The 20740-nt window shown below is 39.8% G+C and overlaps 1 protein-coding gene across 2 annotated transcripts in view; it reads left to right on the top strand.

Annotated features, from left to right (window-relative positions):
* MCTP1 (multiple C2 and transmembrane domain containing 1) overlaps nt 1-20740 on the top strand; it is a 339981-nt gene that overhangs the window by 317487 nt on the left and 1754 nt on the right. For both annotated transcript variants that reach the window (XM_018560532.1, XM_018560531.1), the window contains 2 exons: nt 12852-12961; nt 16804-16913. In XM_018560532.1, coding sequence (XP_018416034.1) covers nt 12852-12961; nt 16804-16913 — 220 coding nt within the window. The remainder of the gene's footprint in view (nt 1-12851; nt 12962-16803; nt 16914-20740) is intronic.

Below are 20740 nucleotides of genomic sequence, written 5' to 3'. Positions count from 1 at the left end.
ATCGCAAGACTAAGGTCTTGCGATGGTTGTAAAGTGTATGTCCACTTTAAGGGAAATCACAAGATTCTGGACAGCTCAATCACCATACACAGCTTTTACCAGTTTCACTGCAGTCTCCTAATTGTTTGAATTGCTCAGACCAATTCAAGTCCTGTACATTAAGCCACCAGTAGCACAGCCCAGTTTATTACTTGTGATAAAATCATGCAGCATGAGCTTGGACAAGAAAGACGGCTTTTTTAGCATCTGCCTAAGGGAACATCAGCTATAAATTTGAACCAGGTTGTTTGTCTTGTTAAAAATGTGTTATTGAAGAAAACACAAAGCAGAACCTAATTGGTTTGATAACTAGAGAAATAGGACTCTGCTCTCCTGTGTACTGTGATTTAACATGATGGTAATGGCAGGATACTTATCATGTGGACGGAGTATATTCTTGCTGAGCTTTTGTGACTAGTCCCAAGCAATATGAAATAAAATGTCAGAAAAAAAAAAACTTTCAAGTGGAAAGAAAACCTCCAAGAGTATTTTTGTCTTCACAAATCATGAGCGCTGACCTCTTATCTATGTGAGCTTGTCTATGGTAATAATGACTTCAAACAGTCCAAGTACCAGGGGGCGAACAGGGCCATGAGGACAAATCTTTGACAATGCTGGGATTTGTGAGAATATAAAGCCTAATTGTCACTCACCTTTTAAGTTTACAAGTATCCTGCAGAACTTAATAATAAAAAAGCTCTCCTGTTCAGAATACACGCCTGTTGCCGCTATAACTGACAGCAGGGTTTAACTGAAAGATGACCCCTTTTTTCAAGCCTAGACTGGCTGTGTTAAATTATTGGAAGAGATTTTTAAATCTGCAAATCAAACAGCTCATCGTTTCTTTTGAGCAGTCCAGGTCAGACTCCACAGTAGCGATAACACATTAGCTTGTAGCACTTTACTGCTGCACGGCTCCTTTTGGAGGTACCCATGCCCTGCTAATTCAACAAAGGAGGCAAAGGGTTCCATATAGTTGTAATCTGAAGGCTTGAAAAAGAACCCTGGCCAAAGGTGTTATTTTTGGTGTGGGTGAAGGATGATGGTTAATTGTGGAATTCCTTTACAGTCTTACTGTATCTAACACCATAAAGGTAATTTGAAGCTTTTCTCTTCTCACTTTTCCCATTGTTCTAACCTATCCGATTGCATACCAGTTAGCAATACATAACATAGCAAGACTTTGGAAGCAATGGTAACAGATTATTGCAGAAACATTTTGTTAGCATGTTTTGAAAGGTGTTGATGGAAAGTATGTTGGCATGCGTGAAGAGCATTTGGATGTCTTTAGAGTAAATTAATGCTTTAACATTATTGATTGTGGGATCACAATCAATAATGTTCTCCTTCTCCTTTAAAGTGACCCTATCATTAAAAGATATTGTAATTAAAGCCCCCTACAATAGAAGCACTTGAACACTTCCCTCTCCACGAGGTGGTGAATCCCAGCTCCTTGTCTTAAAGTGCTACAGCCTCCATCAAAGTCTTCAGCATTTGACACTTCCAAGTGTGTGACAGATACCTTCATATCCTTCTGAATGCTTTGGGTCCATTTGCTGGCTCCATGTCACTACTATACACAGTGCTGACGTAGGGGTCGACATGATAAACAGTTGAGCCGAGTGGTAGACCTGGAAGGGTGATGAATAAGAAAATTCTGCCACAGGTTGTAGCACTTGTGTACTGTACAGTGGATTCAACTAAAGCGGTAAGTATTTATAGACTTTTATTGAAGGGAGTTTTAATAAACTGTGATAGTCACCTTCTCTTCAGAGAAGTATGGGAGTTACCATAGCTGACCACCTGACGAGTATGCACCCCTGTCTTGAGTAGTTTTAAGTCAATGACCCAGAAAAAGTATGCAAATCGGCAAAGAAATTCAGCAGAGAAAGTTTAAATCCTTATCTACATACCTGGTTTAATTCAGTAAAATACAAAGTCCCACCACACTCCTAAATGAGAAGCCCCATATATTGTGGGGGGTGCTGAAGTGGCTGCGGATGTTTGCTGATGAAGGGACTGAACAGGTGATCACTTTTGTTTGCCTGATGAAGGGACTGGACAGGTTCCGAAACGTTGCCACGCATGGTGATATGACCTGCTAGAATGAATAAAAGGATTTTGTTTTGCAGAAAACTTGGAGTGCTGGTGACCATTTATCTTGATCTGATTTAGTGACTCAAAATATTTTCTGCATGACAGCCAGACGACTAGCATTTGAAAAATGAGAAATCATTAATGGCAAACCAGGGAAGGTTTCCTTTAAGGACTGTGGGACTCCTGTCATCCTGAGCATCTGTCATTTTTGTAATATCTTTTTCATCAGTCAGTTGGATGCAAGTTATGAATTTTCCAATATACAGTGGTAATGTGTGAACAGATTAAGGCCTTGCACACAGGTGTATCTGTGCTTTTCTGCTGACATGCATTTGTATGGTATTTCTGAATGATCTGACGGCTTTGTTTGAACTTTGAATTGAATCGTATGGAGCAGTGGTTAACTTGCGTTTATTGTTGCTTCTTCCATGGATTGAGTTGTGTTGGCTTTTTATAAACACGGCATGTCCTATTCTGCTGCACCTGAATTGCTTTTATTCTTCTGTACAAGTCAATGGGAATATAGTGTGAATGCATAGAACACATATAGTGAATTCATGGAAAATGCTTGGTAAACACATCATAAATGGGGCTAGAAAAGCAATCCGTTTCTTTCTGAAAGAACTAAAAGTATGCTTTCTCATGGCAACAATTGAGTTGCTTTTGATTCCTATACCTGTGTACACAAGCCTAAGATGTCAGAAAAATGAGCGTGGGAGAGGGGGATCAGTATGATTGTTTGTATTAGGGAAGAGGTGGCTTTGCTAGTAATGACCTGGAAGGTTACAGGGAAGACTAGGTGGAAAAGTGGTATATAGGGAATATTTCTTAAAGTGGAATCCAAAGCTGACTTTACACACACATGTTATGTCATGTTACACGCATTATGCCATGCATTAATGTGCATTGCATTAAGGCAGCCAATTGACATTAAAATGGCTACTAAAGCACCCCAGCAGACAGGAAACTGACCCTGACCCTTTTTTGTTAACACTCCACATTACAACACACAGTAGAGAATTGTCAAGAGGGGAAACATGTTGCAAGAGTCAGCTGAGCTGGATGTTACAGCAATCTACAGGTGGTGGAGAAACCCTTTTATGTATATGTCAACCCAGTCATTCAAAACTCATATAAGCTTCAAGGCTTTGTTCACATCTATGCAATGTGGGAGTGTGTGCGATGCTGCATGCAATCCCACATTGCATGTTGCAGTGTTAGGTATGCTGCGGAACCATTATTTCTCAATCGCACCCCAACACACCTATCCATCACATGTGCGCCGTATCGCAGCACATCATCCACAACAACCTATTACCATGTGATGTGGTCTGATGCAATATAAACAAGGTACTTACCTTCTTTCAGTGCTTTGTAGCTGACAGCTCATTCTAATGAATGGTCTGACTACCACAGCGCACCCCTAGTGCATCCTACTTTACTTCAGCGATGTTGCATCAAAGAGGTGTAAACAAGGGCTTACATGTTAATGTACCTTCAAAAGTAATTATAAATATTATTTTAATCTGCCGCTTTTTATAAAATAATACCAGGTGATTCTGCATGAAAGATCTTTGTGCAGGCATTTCCTGCTTAGAATGACAACACTTCCTGTCTACATTTGTCCATTATTATTATTTTCCCCTTGTCACATGCTCTCCCCTTGGGGATTACTAGAGGCTCTGACAATGCACAGTGCTTGGGCATGGTCCACAGTTAGGACCCTCAGGTAGCTAGCTCCCTTGAGAAATGATGTTCAGCAGTTGCTGGAGGGAGTGCATGTGGACAGCAAGTGGCAGCAAAGGGTCTGGAAGAGATTAGGAATGCATATATGCAAAAAAGGATGAAAAATTTGAAAACAAGTGTTTTATCATAAAAAAAGCACATGAAATATCATTCAGTTAGGGTTTATAACTATAAACCCTCTAAGTTTACATTTCCCATGTAATCATAGGGAAGGTGTAAAGAAAGCTAATGCCAGTTTCCTGACCTCACATAGAACACAACATAAGACCCTTCATGGAAGCAAATGGTTTGTCTTAGCTTGTGATCAGTGATGGGTCGTGTCATTACGGGGTGATGGTTCTTAGCCAATTTATAATTAGTGCGCTTTATCTGAATTTTAGAATGTAGTCCTTATTTTTTTTAAGGTATACTGAAAGTCTTACAGATGCATAGTTGTACATTACTTTTGAAATAACAATGAATTATAGAATGCTCTAAGTTATTTTCCACTAACCTATGTAGTGTAGGAATAAACTGCTATGAAGCCAAAATAATAACAAGAAAAAGGCTTTGAAGTATTGGGAATATTGGCTGTTTTCCCACCAGAACTAAAGTAGAACAAACAAAAGAGTTTGAGAACATTGCTTCTTGAATCCTATTTAGAAGATTAGCGGGATCTCATAAAGCTTTAGGACTTGTTTTTTCGCCTTGTATCATTTGATGTGTCATAAAAGGTGGCGTCAGAGGTTATCACACTGAGCCAAAATATCTTAATTAACGTCTCTGCTGCTAGTTGCAAAGTATCTACCACTAGGTGGCCCTTAAACATTACAACATTATTATGTGACAGCAAGTGCTCAGCCATGTGCAGTCTCTAGCATAGGGATTTGATAAGACTAGCTAGCTGAGCATTTACAAGGTATTGGAACAAGAGCTTACCCATAGATGTGAAATGTAGTTAAAAAAAAATCAATCCTCACAATATTATAATTAAATATAGTGTTTCAATAAGGACCTAAACTACAGCTTTTTTTACAGCAGAAAAAGTGGGAAAAAAACCCATTAGATATATTGCAAGGAACAAGGGAATCAATACATCATTTTAGATTCCTGGCTTCATCTGTTCTGGAGATATTATAGATACCTATTTCTTATGGACTAGTGAGTTTTTGTTTAGAAGGAGATGTTCTGCAGAGTGGATTAAGTCAGTGCAGAGCCTGTGAAACAATGTAGTAAACCAGACGACTTTTTGCTGATCACTCATGCTTAGCATACGTGGAAGAAAACATCTCTATTTAGACTCCAGGGGGTTTTATTAGCTGACAGTTTAAAAAAAAACATTTTTAAAGCTGCTGCTCAGCTGACAGGAAACCTGACTTAACCAAAGCATAAAACGCACCTACAAAAAGTCAATATGTATATCTGGTAATTTATACATATGCCTTTTGTGATTTAATGTTTTTATAATTTACAAAAAGTTGGAGATATAGTAAAGAACTAACTAAAAATAAATAATATAGTGATTTTGTTAAGCAAGCAATCCATTATTTATTTTTGTAGGGTGTTTTTGAATTAAGAGTAATATTCCATAAAGACGTGGATCTGTAGCAGAAGCAACATTGTGATTTGTGGCACAAATCTGTAGCTGTGTGTCAGTGACACAAACTGACCTTTGGGTATAATGCAATTAAATACGTACTCCAAGCAGATATAAAAAGCACCAATAACTACATTTAGATTTGAATTAATACATAATTAAATTTATATTTAAATGCACCTAGTGTAAGTACATTTGCCTTAAAAGGAGAACTATGGGGGTCAGTGTTTTTCCCCATAGTTCTCCTTAGGGTAACGGGAGGACACAAACTAGCGTCCTCCCATTACCCTAAGCTCAGTATACACTTAGAAGGCTAATCTTAATCTTAAATCTTATACCGCTACAGCTCGCAGTATACTGAGACGCCGCAGCCGGAGCGGATCCCGACGTAGATGACAGGATCCGCCCAGCTGCGTGAGTGACAGCTGGCTCTGCCTATCTAGAGGCAGAGCCAGCTGTACCCGCCCCCTCCCCCGTCCGTTTCGCCAGTCATCGCTGGCAGATCGGAGCGGGGAGAGTCCAGCCCCATCCCCTGTCACGGCAGAGAGCCGTGACAGGATCGAGAGGTGAGCGAACCCGGTATGTGTTCGCTCACCTCCCGATCTACTGAGCCGACCTGTGACAGTCTCATTGTTACAGGTCGGCTAGAACTATGAGGTGAGTGGAAATCACTCATCTCATAGTTCTCCTTTAAGATTAGCCTTCTGTAATCCTTTCCACAGCAAGACTGCAGGGGCAGCAGTAGAAGCCAACCGGGTTCTGCTTTAGTGCATACTGAAATTAGGAGAGAGAAGAGTGATGACTTCACAACCTCATCAATATGCTATAGCTCCTCTATTGTCCAGTCAGTGGTTTGAGGCTGTAGGTAGAAAGAGGTAACTGATTCTAGTTCAGTTTTGAGACACAGTTTATATTTCTTGTGTTCTCTCCACCTTTGAGATTTAGCTGTTTGGATGGGATGACCTCTCCAGACTACTATTTTTTATGCTTCCCAAAGGGAAGTTGGGAAGGTGAATGTTAATCTTAGCACTTACCTTAAATGATGTCTCTTTTTCCGATCATCCTCTTCTTTCCTGATGTTTTAAGCCTTCTCTCCAGGGGTGCGGCGGCTCTCCGATCCAGCACTGACTGCTCTGTCCCTCCGATCCAGCGGTGTCTGCCTGCGGGTGCACGCATCCATAGACTTACCTTGCATCCCTCGTCGCGTTCCGGACGAAAATGAGAACTGCGCATGCGCGCGATCCTTTGCGGACGCTCGAGAAATGTCTCATTTTGGGCAAGGGACCGCGCACGGAACACAGGTCAGTCTAAACTGCTGTTTGAGCATTTTTTCTTTTTTTTTACTTTTTGCATATATCTACTGCTTGCTAGCAGTAGATATATGCAAAAAAGCTGGAGGGTTTAAATATCCTTTACCCATTTGAAGACCAGGGTGTTAAACCCCCTTCCTGGCCAGGCCATTTTTCAGTATCCAGCGCTGCGGTACTTTGACTGACATTTATTCCGTCCTGCAACGCTGTACTGAACGCTGTACTGAAACCCCCCCCACTGGGGGGTTTATTATTTACTATATAATAGAAAAAATACCGCAAATTTTAAAGAAAAAAAACCCTGTTTTCCTATGTTAAAAAAACATTATTATTATTACCCAACTTTTTGGTAAAAATAAAAAAAGACGGGGTCATGTCGGGTAAATAGACACCAAACATGTCAAGCTTTGAAATTGCATGCACCAGCGAAATCACAAAAAACTACCATACTCAAAATTGGCTATTGGCAACGCTTTAAAAGCTTTTACCGCTCATCCGTTTAGTGTTTTCAGTGATTGATAACCCTACAATTATTGTTCACACTCCAATGTTCGTTGTGATATGTAATATGTGCGGTGCAATGGTCATTTTCACACTGTAAGAGACTTACCGCCTATCGTTCCGGGACCGCGATCAGGGGGCCGTGCACGCACACGATGTACCCTAGCTCCTTCCTCCTGCACACGTGCACAAGCCTCCTTAAGCCGCGGCCAGACGAATCTTCGGCGTCCTACTGTTTGTGACAGTGAAAGCTGAAGATTCACTCTCTGCATCCGCAGTCCGTACAAGGGACCAGGCTTTTCCCAGACTGTCACCACTTCTCTGGCAACTGCAGTGGAAGTACTGGAGAACCTACCTAACATTGCCTCCTGCCCGGAACGGCAAGTACCTGGGGTGATAGCGGCACAGCTCTGCTTCACAGCTACTACCCTCTGCTATACAGATCTGTTGAGGCCACCACAACCGCAAGTACCTCTGGCTAATTGCTATATCACTACTACATTATGTGTCAGGGAATTGTCTTGCCTTACTGGAGGAACTATTGCTTTTATCCCTATTTCGCTTGTGGTATCTTTTCCCACACCTGTGACAAACCAGAACTGTATTTACTTACCTGTGACTCTCCATATCAATTGTGTTGTGTCTGGGCATACTGTAGGAAGTTGCGTACTCCAATCATAGTGAGGTACCATACTCACCCCCTTGCCTTAATGATCCTCAACTGGCCTCTTGGGGCTCCTACTAAAGTTGTGTCAGACACTTCAAAGGTGTCACAGTGATCCTGCTTAACCAATTATTCCACCACGGTTACATGATGTTACCGGTCTCATACACATCTCTAAGTTGCTGAAAGAGTATGATAGAGACCGCTCACTGACTAAACCGTTAACTACGTTACTCCGCAGTTGTGATCCTAGGCGTGCGTTGCAGAGGTATTACACACACGTAGGCACACCCGACACACGTTTGTGTGTGTGTATGAGGGGCGGGGGACTTTTTATCCACTTGTTGTCTGGGGCATTTTCTTACTATTTGCGCACACATTATAAAATATAATTTTTTAGCTAGAAAACAGCTGCAAACCCCCAAACAATGATATATGTTTTAAAAGCAGAGGCCCTGTAGAATAAAAAAATGCTAGTTGCAATGTTTTATGTTGCACGGTATTTACGCAAATGTTTATCAAACCAATATTTTTAGGATAAAATAAACTAAATTAGAATTTAGTCCACAGAAACATAATATATTACCCAATTTTTTGGTAAAATATAAAAGACGGGGTCACGTCGGGTAAATAGATACCAAACATTTCAAGCCTCAAAATTCCGTTCGCCCGTGAAGCCGCAAAAAACTTCAATACCCAAAATTTCCCATAGCGAACACTTTAAATGCTTTTACCGCTCATCAGTTTAGTGCTAACAGTGATTAATGGGCCTAGAATTATTACTCATTTTTTGGTTGTTATGTTGAGATTGCTTCCTTTTAAAAAGGGCAAAAGGTTTATAATATGTCACATACCATGGTCTTTGAGAAGATCACAGCTCATCAAGATGGGCAAGTGCTATGCCATATGTACCCCTTGGATAGATTGCTTTCTCCCCCCAATTTTCAAAAGGACACCCTACACCATTCAGAATGCTATCCAAGTGCCCAGGAAGGCCATAATGCTTCCTTCCTTCCCCAACTTTCATTTGTCTTCCCATCTTTCCCCCTGCTTCCCTTTACCACAGTTTCTAAATGTCAGGTTAATGTGGGTCCCCCATTTTTGAGCTGTCTTCTGGTGTCCAGATATCCTGGGATTTAGGATCGGTCACCTTATCCTAACTATGTGGTTTGGTACTGTTGCATCTTGTAAACCTGTGAATATTCCTTGTATTTTTGTATTGGAAACAAGTTGTTGTTTTTGTGATTTATGCACACACCTTTTCAGTAAGACCTCTTATGTTGATTGCTCAGTTATATATATTAACTGAGCAAGTAATGTGAAACCTAATAAACATTTATTAGAAAAAAATTAGTGTTCTGTCATGGCTAGACAATAGATTCTTTAGGATTCTGGGCATTTGGTTTGGTCCCTTAATTATATTTCTCAGCCCCTCTGATTATTTTATTGTTAGATCTATTGAAAAATACATTTTGAGCAAGCAATGTCAAACTTATAGTTGGGGGGCCCAGAATCTGATAGACCAATATTCAGATCCTTATTATGAAGTACAGAAAATATTTAAATGGGCATTATGAAAAAAAATACAAAATATCCACCTTAACCTTGTTTTTTTATTGTACAGCTGGTGTTCCCAATTGCCCCATAGTTCTTTTCCTTTACATTTGATACATAAATCCCTTGATATTTGTGTATCCAGTTGTGATAAAAAGGTTTTGTTTCATTCTGTTTATATTAGTTGATTGCTCCTGTCAGTTTTACTCCACCTCTTTTCATAACACGGGACTGAACATAAGAAAACAGAAAATATTTCAGTCATCATCCTTTTTTTTACATTACTGTTCAACACATTTTGTTATAAAATACTTATTTTCAGGTTTTCAGGAAGTATGACAAAAGTTTCTACCAACCAAAAATTAAGCATCCTAAAGAGTTAAGGTTATAGTTGAATAGCACAGCTAGAGGGCACATGTTGGTGAGTGACTTCTTGGATAATCTGTCTCACCGATTGTCACAAAAGGTCTAATTATAGGACATGTATGTCCCTTTGTGGCCACAGGTCCTCCAACAATCTGTTGAGACATTGGGGTACATTATACAGTAGAAAGCCTACCCAGTACTTGATACAATTTGGAAAGCAATTAATAGCATGTTTTCTGCATCCAGGACTTGTCCTAACTTTCTTTCCCAATCCTAAACATGGTATAGGTAGCCCGGTGATTAGTTTTCAGGAGATCTTTAAGGGGATAAAGATCTGATGAATGTGTCTTGGAGTGTACATATGGATTCAAATGCAATTAAGTCTTTCAGAGGTCTGATTTTGTTCCCTGAACCATGAAGAAAGTTGGACAGCTGTATATGTTTTTAGACATCTGAAGGGGATGTTCCCTATCCTTCTCTAAATTAAGAAAGTGACTTTATTTCATGCACTTAAAATTTGAAGCATTATATCTCTTGTCTTTCTCCCCATTTATTGAAGAATGCTAGATATTTCACTGGAATAAACATGGGGAACTTCCCAGAGGTCACAAAGGGTGATGGAAGCACCCCCCCCCCATTTACCTTCTTTATTCAGGGTGTCCCAGATCTCTAATGTGTTAAATGTTAGGATGGATGATATGTCTACCAGTCCACCGTATGGTTTAGGAAGCCATGGTGCATTGGCCCGATTCCTGCCTTCTAGTGTTTTTTTCTAAAGGAACCCACAGTTTCTGCCTTACCCCTGTATTCCACATAACTATTCTACTGAGGGCAGTTGCTTTATCATAATGTGTCGGTCTGGGAGGCCTTGCCCACTTTAAAATCTTAGCCCTCTTTAAAAAGAAATAGGTCAGTCTCAGTTCCATGTCCCTCCATAGGAATATTGCACCAGGAACATTTGTAGTTAAGCAGTAAACAAACGATAACATTATTTTCAGCATGTTGATTGGGTATTCTACGAAAAATGAACTTTCACCACATTCACTAAGCTGCAGGAAATTTCCCCTGCAAATTGAACAGCCAATTTGCCATAAGTAAACCAACCCCCGTGACTCAGGGATCCAATTATAAATCCTAAATAGCCAATAGTATTTGGTAGGAATAGTTTATGTTAATGTAGAAAGAAGGACTTGCACCTGGAACATTTGGAGTTAAGCAGTAAACAAACGATAACATTATTTTCAGCATGTTGATTCGGTATTCTATGAAAAATGAATTTTCACCACATTCACTATGCTGCGGGAAATTTCCCCTGCAAAGTGAACAGCCTATTTGCCATAAGTAAACCAACCCCCGTGAATCAGGGATCCACGACCCGCATTATAAATCCTAAATAGCCAATGTAGCATACAGACTTGCCATTTTCCTGCTGATACATCGGCACATCCCAGGTTTCTCTCCTCCCCGATGGGCGCTGCTCTGTGTCCCAGCGGGGAGGAGAGAAAGTGACAGCTGGCCGAGCGCTGCGTGAGGAGAGCGCTGTCAGCGGCCGGTTTCCCTCCTCCCACACCACTCTGTCGCCTATCACAGTGCGGCAGATCGGTGTGGGGGCGGAGACAGCGCTGTCACAAGAGGCTGGGCTCTCCTCTCGCACCACTCACTCAGCCTCCTGTGACAGCATGTGTCAGAGAGGAGAGCAGGCTACAAACACTCAGTGATGAGTGATTGCTGAGTGTTTGTAGATAATTGAGGATATGGTATGTGGACTATAGCCTCAATTATGAATGAATGGATGAAATATGAGTGATCTATATCCACTCCTGTTCATTCATGATTGTGGTTATAGTAAACATACCATGTCCTCATGTTATCAATAAACAGGAACATTCATAGAGGATTCCTGTTCATTGATAACAGGGGATACAGAAAAAGAGATTGAGGACTCTGTGTCCTCAATCTCTTTTTCTATTTTAAAAGGAAAATATCAGGGATCTGTTTAGACCTCTAATATTTCCCCGAAGCACCTAAAAGTAAAGTAAAAAATAGAAATATTTAATAAAAAATGAATAAATAAATATAAAAAAATGTAAAAGTTTATAAAAAAATAAATAAAATATTTTAAAAAGTTTTAAAAATTTAAATAAAAACATTTTCGGTATCGGTTTCGGACTGACAATTTTTTTTATTTCGGTTTTGTTTCGGTTTTTAAATTTCTATTTCGGTGCACCTCTAGATACAATATAACATATATTGTAAACTGTCAAAAAGTCAATATCAATATACTTTTAAACTCTTTATATGAATAAACTCTTGGAGCACATTAAATAATGCTAATGGATGCAGTTATGTTTCTATTAAAAAAATCACTAAATGTAACTCGTGAAAGTACCTGAATTTGACTTGATTTTAGCCTCTTGCAATCTGCTCTACAGCAACACTCACAGCTGGCTAAGAGAGGTGACCTGTATACATAGAAACATGCTGACAGGAGGAGTGAGCAGTGTCAACACACAGGAGTGTGTGTTAAAAACAAAAATAGTCATAGGCAGTGTAACTTAAGGTACATGACATACATAGTCATGAGATTAGATGACAGATGAGGTAGCCATGGACAATCCTGCTTGTCATTTATCAATGTAAAAAGATCTGAAGACCATGTACAATCACTAATGTTTTCCATTGAGGAAGTATCTTCGGGGGATACCTCCTCCACAGACTAAGCCAAACATTAATCCTTAGGTATGCTGCAATGGATGTCAGAGGACAACCAGACTGTGTCGTCACATACTGTTGCCCTCTAGTGTGCAGAAATCCTGTTGACTTCACTGCCAGCTACCACAGGCAGATACCACAGTTAACTGTAACTTGTAAGGCTTTTTTGCTCTAGATACCTGGAAGATCCAGACTTTAATGTTCCAAAGCTTCCTTGCTAATTGAATCCTAGCTGGCTAGAAAATGTGTATTTGATAAACATTCTCTATTTGGCACTTTTTTCTAGGACAGTGAGAAGAAAGGATTCATGAATAAACTATATGCCATTCAGGAGGTCTGCGTCAGTGTGCAGAATGTGCTTGAAGAAGTGGCTTCTATGGGTGAGAGGATTAAAAAGTGAGTACCTATATGTCAGTATAAATTGTCATAGAAAGACCATATCCAATACAGCTTCACTATGTTATTGTACCCTGGATCACTTTAAAAATGACTAATTTAATCCAAGTAGGCAGGCGGTAAAAAGACAGAGAGAAACATGTTGTAAAATCTTAGGATGTAAAAAGCAAACAGATACCGAAGAACACTTACAATATGTTCTTTTGGGTTACTGAGTCCCAGTTAGTGAACTTTATCTATAAAGGCCTCATCGCCACCAAAAGCTCTGTGAGAGATTTTATCATAAAGCTGGAATTCAGCTAAATTTCTCTAGGCCCTGACCTTGCTGGAGTTCAGCTACATTTCTCTAGGCCCTGACCTTGCTGGAGTTCAGTTACATTTCTCTAGGCCCTGACCTTAAGGTGAATCCCATGACATTTGCGTAGTGGAAATAACAGCTCCATATTCACAATGTGCAATACACGTGGTACAAAGGAGCCATGACATATCAGCATAACTTGTTAGGACTTTAAACACTTGCAGCTGATGAATTTTGGAAGTCGAATTACTTGCAAAGTAAGTTATTCTTTGTTCCCATGACATATAAGGTGTGCTGGGTATTAGACAGGGCAGCAACAGAGTTTTTTTTGCACACTTTCAAAATTATGTTTACTTTGCTACCAATCCTTACCTGCCTGAGCAATTTTCAATGTCCCGGCCTTTCAATACGCTGTGTGCAGTTGGTCTCTGGGATGAAAGTAAGTTTATTGAGACCAATGGTGGACTAAGGCAAAAATGCAGCTCAGTAAAAAAAGCATGCCAGCCCATGTTTTGAGCCTGACCAAAACATCTGAGCCAGGCAAACCTGCAATATTAATAAACTGGTAAGGTGGAATGTCAAATAAATGTTGTGTTGCTGTTTTATATAAACAGGGCTTCCTGGAGATAAAGTCCAGCTGTAGCTTTGGATGGAGTGGGGAAGGGTTAGAACCTGTGTTAATTTTTTATTGCTGTCTGCAATCCTGTTGTGGAGATTTTCCCTCACTTTCTGTGAATGTGAAAGATGTAAGACAGAACAGGAAATGAGAAGACCTCTCTGCATTGTGGGCACAGAGAGCAATGCAAATCCGACACACTATAAGCAAAGCTAAAATGTTGGCTTTAAGTAGCCTGCAGGATCTCATCCTACACCACTACTAAGCCTTTCACAACCCTGAGCATTTAAAACAGCATAGGGAGCATGGTAAGCTCAAATTTTATTTATAGATTGAGCAGCTTATATCTATGGATCTACTCATATGTACAATATTTTTCTTTAAAGGGTACATTTATGCATTTTTTATTATATGCTGTGTTTAAAGTGTCCAGGTTTGTGGCATTTCCTGCTATTGTTAGATTGTCAGGTTTATTGTAACTGCTAACTGCTGGAGGGATATAAAGAATCCTGCAGCTAGATCACTTATAGTTTTGTATAGCTTTTACCTCTGCTCCCACCCACTTGAAAATATTGCAGTGTTACTAAACACCTTGGCTATTCACACTCCGCCTGTGCCATTCTCTACATCATATAATAGACTATATATCCAACAAGTAGGGATGATCTTCTCATAATAGCTGCAGCAGATTTGGGACTTAAAGTGGGACTGCCTGCAAATTATATATATACAATCATGGCCAAAAATATTGGCAGCTCTGTATTTCACCACTGATAATGCACCACTTTGTGCAGAAAATTGTTGCAATTACAAATGTTTAGGCATTCTCATGTTTATCTCTTTTGTTTGTATTAGTATGACACAAAAAAGTAGAGAGAAAAAAAAAAGCCAAATCTGACACATTTCATGCAAAACTCCAAAAAATGGACTGGACAAAATTATTGGCACCTTCTCCAAATTGCAAGAAATAATTGCATTCCAAGTTTTTGTTGAAAAGCACGGACAATCTCAAGGTTACAAGTCCATCTCCAGAGATGTGAATGTTTTTGTGTCCACTGTGCGCAACATTGTCAAGAAGTTTACAGCCCATGGCACTGTAGCTAATCTCCCTGGACATTGATCAAAGATTGCAACTAAGGCTTGTTCGAATGGTGGATAAAGTCCCTCAATCAACTTCCAAACAAATTCAAGCTGACCTTCAGGTACAGGGTACAACTGTGTCAGCTAGCACTATACGTCGGCCATCTGAATGAAAAGGGACGCTATGGTAGGAGACCCAGGAGGACCCCACTGCTGACACAGAAACATTAAAAAAAAACGATTGGAGTTTGCCAAAACTTACCTGAGGAAGCCAAAATCCTTTTGGGAGAATGTGTTGTGGACAGACGGAACAAAATTACAGCTTTTTGGTAAAGTCCATCATTCTACTGTTTTCCGAAAAAGAAATGAGGTCTATAAAGAAAAAAAACAGTCCCTACAGTCAAACATGGTGGAGGTTCACTGATGTTTTGGGGTTGCTTTAATGCTTCAGGCACTGGATGTCTTGACTGTGCGCTTGGCATTATGAAATCTGAAGACTACGCAAGAATTCTGGGGTGCAATGTAGGGCCCAGTGTCAGAAAGTTGGGTCTCCGTCAGAGGTCATGGGTCTTACAGCAGGACAATGACCCAAAGCACACAGCAAAAAGCACCCAGAAATGGTTTCAGACAAAGCGCTGGAGAGTACTGGACTGGCCAGCAATGAGTCCAGATCTAAATCCCATAGAGCACCTGTGGGGAGATCAAAAAACAGCAGTTGGGAAAAGGAACCCTTCCAATCAGAGAGACCTGGAGCAGTTGGTGAAAGAAGAGCGGTCCAAAATTCCTGTAGAGAGGTGTAAGAAACTCATTGGTGGTTACAGGAAGTCATTGATTTCAGTTATTTTTTCCAAGGGCTGTGCTACCAAATATTAATTGAGGGTGCCAATAATTTTCTCCAGTCCATTTTTGGTGCATTATCTGACAGAAATGCAGGGGTGTCAATATTTTTAGCCATATAATGGAAAATTGTGTACTTAGCTATCGGTAATGTTCCTTTCCTGATGCCAAAACATGGCAGCATACGAATGGGGCATGGCTCGCCCCCAGCTAATTTATATGCGTCCATGTGGGTGTCAGGAAATATATATAAATATACACACAGTGTATATATAGCATACATTAAAACATGGATGAATTAATCCCAGGAGCCCAGTAGCCAATGCTCCTAAAAAAGGACAGTTGTCTCCTAACTTTTGTACATGTACTTGTACCAAGTAACATACTTGGTATCTGTGCATCCCTAATTTTTGGTATCAAAGTGTGTTCACCAGCCTCTGGCTATAAAGCACCCCCTTTTGCACGCTGTTCTGTTTGTTGCTAAATTGCTCATAGATGCATTGACAAACATGGTTTAAAAAACGAAATTGAATTGTCATCTGTTCCCTTGTTTGTACACATGTCCAATACAGAGTGTTATCCTGCTGTACATAACATTTGCAGCAGTACCCCTTTAGCTACCCTATATGAGCTGTGTCACAGTATTTTATAACAGTACGTCTGATTAAATGGTTAGATCCATTCCCCTGATGCATGAAGACATTTTACAAAGTGTTATCACTCATGATGAAGAGCCGTTGGTCAATATTCTCAGTTCTTGTATTATTTCTAGTAAGTGAGTTATTGGATATTGAAGAGTGATTAATAGGAGCCATTGTCTCTAATGTTGTTGCTGTACGATTTATTTGGCATCATTTATCTTGGCATTTCCTCTTGTGCACATCTAGCAGTAAGCAAAGAAGAGTAATATGTCTGCCTGTCTCGTTTAGCCCTGCACACTTTATTTGTTATGTCTTTCATTAGATATATGAGAGGATTAGGTCTGTGACTCATGTCATTTTTTCCATGCAGCACATTCAACTGGACGGTCCCATTCCTAACCTGGCTGGCAATTATCGCCTTGTGTGTCCTAACGGCTGTGCTATATTTTATCCCACTCAGATACCTCGTCCTTCTGTGGGGTAGGTAACATATTAGTAGAGCCAATGATGCTCTCCACTGATAAGTGTTTTTTAAGAGGATGACTTAGAGTTTCAGCAGCTACAGCGATTATGATCTAGAAGAGATTGTCTGATTGAAGAAGGCAGAACTGAAATATCACTATGCTGTAAATGTGCGCCTCAACTGTTATTTTTCTCAGCATCTGTCATCACACTAAAAGCGGGCACCATATGCCTTATTCCTTAGGAACTGAGTTAAAATTTATGGGGCTTATTGATAGGATCGGTCCACCCAAATCGCACACTGTCATGGTTAGTGTTAGGTTCACTGACATTTTAAACCTCTCAGAGAACTCTCTTCTCAAGCATGGAAAGTAATGATGATGTAACATAATGATCTCCAATCTCTGTAAAAATGTACATACAATGTCTTCTTTATAGAAATTTCATAAAACCATGGAAGATGAATTGTATTGTGACTGTAATGTCTTCCTTATATTGTAAAGCGCTGCACAAACTGTTGCCGCTATATAAATCCTGTGTAATGATGATAATAATAATAATTGTATTGCTTCAATAAAGGTAGCATGTTATATGCAGAGGTCCAGATAGTGTTGATCTTCATAGTTGCCTGGTCATGTACCAAGGGGAATCTGTTATTTGGTATCATGATAGAGGGGGCACAGTTTTTTCTTACTTTTCATGTGTAAAAGTGCAGCAGTCTATTGCAGCCAGTCAGATTTTATCATCTGCCCACTGCCAAATTATGCCCTATTGCCAGTAACCTGCTTTTTTTGGAACACTACAAAGTATTTGTAGGCAACGTTCTTAGCGTCTCCAATTTCGGCTCCTTGCCCTGACAGTACATGGAAGGTATCAGCCTCTTGCCATCCCCTATACAACAGAGCTCAGACTGGGAGAGGGAGAAGCAGCACAAGGAGTCAATTACTTGTGCTGCAGTGCTCATGTGCTAACAAAGAACATGACAACAGGAGAAAGCAGGATAATAAAGAGATGAGCTTATTGCTGCTGCTTCTCCTTCAGGCTGGAGCCCGGGACAAAACCCAGTTGTATTGCAGTAGAGAAAGTCACGTCTCCAGGATGGATGCCTGGCAGGGCTGCATAAATCCTAAAAAAACTATGGACAGAGATATACATCTTTTTCAAGTAAAACAGCTCTTATATATGTATTTATATTTTGCATATATCTAACTGTCTGAAATCCATGGATGAAATTTAGATGATGCTTGAAGTTGCTCTATCAGGGATGTCTTTAATGCAGGGAAAAAAGGGGCAGTTGCCCTAGGCCCAGTCATTGTTGTCGTGCCCAAAGCAGATGTACCTTGAGCCCGCAAGAGATGCACACGCGGCACCATTCTGTTCGGCATCACATTACGTTGCTCTGCCCCTGCCGTATGGACGTATGTATGGGCAAAATTGCATGGTGGGGGCATGGCAGGTGGGGGGAAAGAAAATGTTTGTCCAGGGTTCAATCAATATTAAAGATGGCCCTGTGCTCTATGACATGTTTAAATGAATGTTGTAAAGCTTCAGTTGCTGTATACCTGCATAATACAATTCTGTTTATTTGTGTGATCTCTGGAAACATACACGTAAAAAAATTGCTTTGTACATGTCAGTGCTTCACAATGTAGGGCTCAGAAACAATTTGTTAATGTTACTAAAAACAGACCGTTTCCCCTTGTCCCTAACGGACCTCTTCATGCTTAATGGCTTTATGCTGTAGTGACTACAACATAATGTATGACACGCCACGCCAGCACTAAAGAGATTGAAGCAAGTGTTGGCTCTTTTCATTTATTAGATACAAAGGTCTTCACAGAGATTTCCCACATGACAGCACTTCTGCCAGCACATAGAGAACGAGGCCAGATCATCCACATTCTGCCACAACATGACTTGACAATTTTGTTTTCACTGGCTGGCTACTGAACCGAAGCTAAAATTACTTTACCCATTGTTTATTATTTGCAGCCATTACTATAGTATAGGCAAATCAATAAATATTAAAGTGACACTAAACTCGAGCTGAAACTTAAAAATGCATTCAAGTACTCTATTAACAAAAATGTATCTTGAACGTGTAACAACTAAAGAATAGGCATCCCAGCCAACTAAGTATCTTTTTCAGAGAGAAGTCAACAATGGCAGCCTACATATTTCTAGCATTACTAGTTTTATTTAAAGTGACACTAAACTCAGGAGATAAATCTTAAAAATGCATTCATGTACCTTATCTATTAACAAAAATGTATGTTCAAATCATCTCTTAATTGGTGCTGACACTGTCCTTCCTTCAGGAGGGGGGCTACTTTTGTTCCCCATGGTCTCTGTGTGTGTTGTTAAATAGTCACCGCTCCAAGCTCACTCCTGTGATAGACTATAACTTCAATACAAATTAGTAAACTAAACATGAGATTGTAGTCCATCACAGGAGCGAGCTTGGATCGGTGGTTACTTTACAATGGGGACCATCATGGGGAAGAAAAGTAGCCACCCCCCAGAAGGAAGGACAGTGTCAGCACCAATTCAGAGATGATTTGAGGACCTACAGCTGAGTGATACACAAATAAGTTACATGTTTGTTAATAGTATTTTTAAGATGTAACTCCTGAATTTAGTGTCACTTTAAGCCTAGTTACTTTCAGCACATATCAAAATCTCTTGCAACTAAAATAGTTACACCCAGCATCTGAAAGGACCAATTAGACTTTGATTAAGGCTGCCTATAGACAGACAGATTTTGCATCTATAGCATTTTCAAATATTCTAACATAGACTACAAACCCTACGCAGAAAAATGATAAACACTCCACTCAATTCAATGAGTTTAGACTGTGCATGTTCATTGCTACTCATGCCATATGTAAAATTTTATCTCTCTGTGACTATACATTTATCAGAGAGATAACAACACAATTGTTCTTGCTTTTATTGCTTCCCAGCAGGCCCCAACTGTAACCTATGATCACAAGAAGTTTCAGAATTAACCGTATACAGCACCCAAAAATGTATCTACGTGTATGCTGCATAAATGTGTGCAGCATACACGTGTGATGTCACCATGTTTAATACAGAATTCAACAAAATATATATTCTTATAACATTTTGGCACTGTAAAATGGGTAAGTATATGTAATCACAGTGCATCAGCCTAGGGTTGACCCAGACAGCTAGCATGCCACAAAGTAACTATATACAGTAAGTATTGGAAAAACCTATTTTCAGAAAGAGTAGGAACAGTTAGAGTTTCTTTTGGGTTTTGACTGATATCTTTTTCCCTCTCTTCACTTCCTGTCCTTGTTACACAACAAGAACTAAGAAAATATCACCAGTGAGTTCACGGACAGCAACAATACAGGACAGACAAGAGAAACCCTCCTCAACTGTTCTAATAATAAAGTGTAATGTAGAGCAAAAAAAAACTAACAAAGGCTCTAATCATTTCCCATGTCTGCACTAAGCATATAGGGGTTTTATATGGAGTCATATTTTAAATAAAAGTGTCTGAAGCCTGGACTATTCAATCTTGGCATTTCATGATACATAGAGGTAGCAGAAACTATATGTAAGTCTTGACTTTTCCTATAGCTGTCAAGCTTGGCCCCACCCCTCCAGTGTCTCAGTATTGTACAATGCAGCTAGCCATCACAATATAGGCCCAGCTGAAAGGTGGAGCAAAGTTTTATTTTATCGAGAACATTGTATAAAACCTCTATGTATGTATGTAGCAAGAAACGATGTTACTATGCTAAGTTTGAATGTAATGATCATGTCAAAATGTGGTTTGAACATTATATATATATCTATATATCTATATCTATATA

The sequence above is a fragment of the Nanorana parkeri genome, unplaced genomic scaffold (genome assembly GCF_000935625.1).
Source record: "Nanorana parkeri isolate BGI_ZX_2015 unplaced genomic scaffold, ASM93562v1 scaffold462, whole genome shotgun sequence".
Classification (NCBI taxonomy): Eukaryota; Metazoa; Chordata; class Amphibia; order Anura; family Dicroglossidae; genus Nanorana; species Nanorana parkeri.
This window is presented reverse-complemented; position numbering and strand designations above follow the sequence as displayed.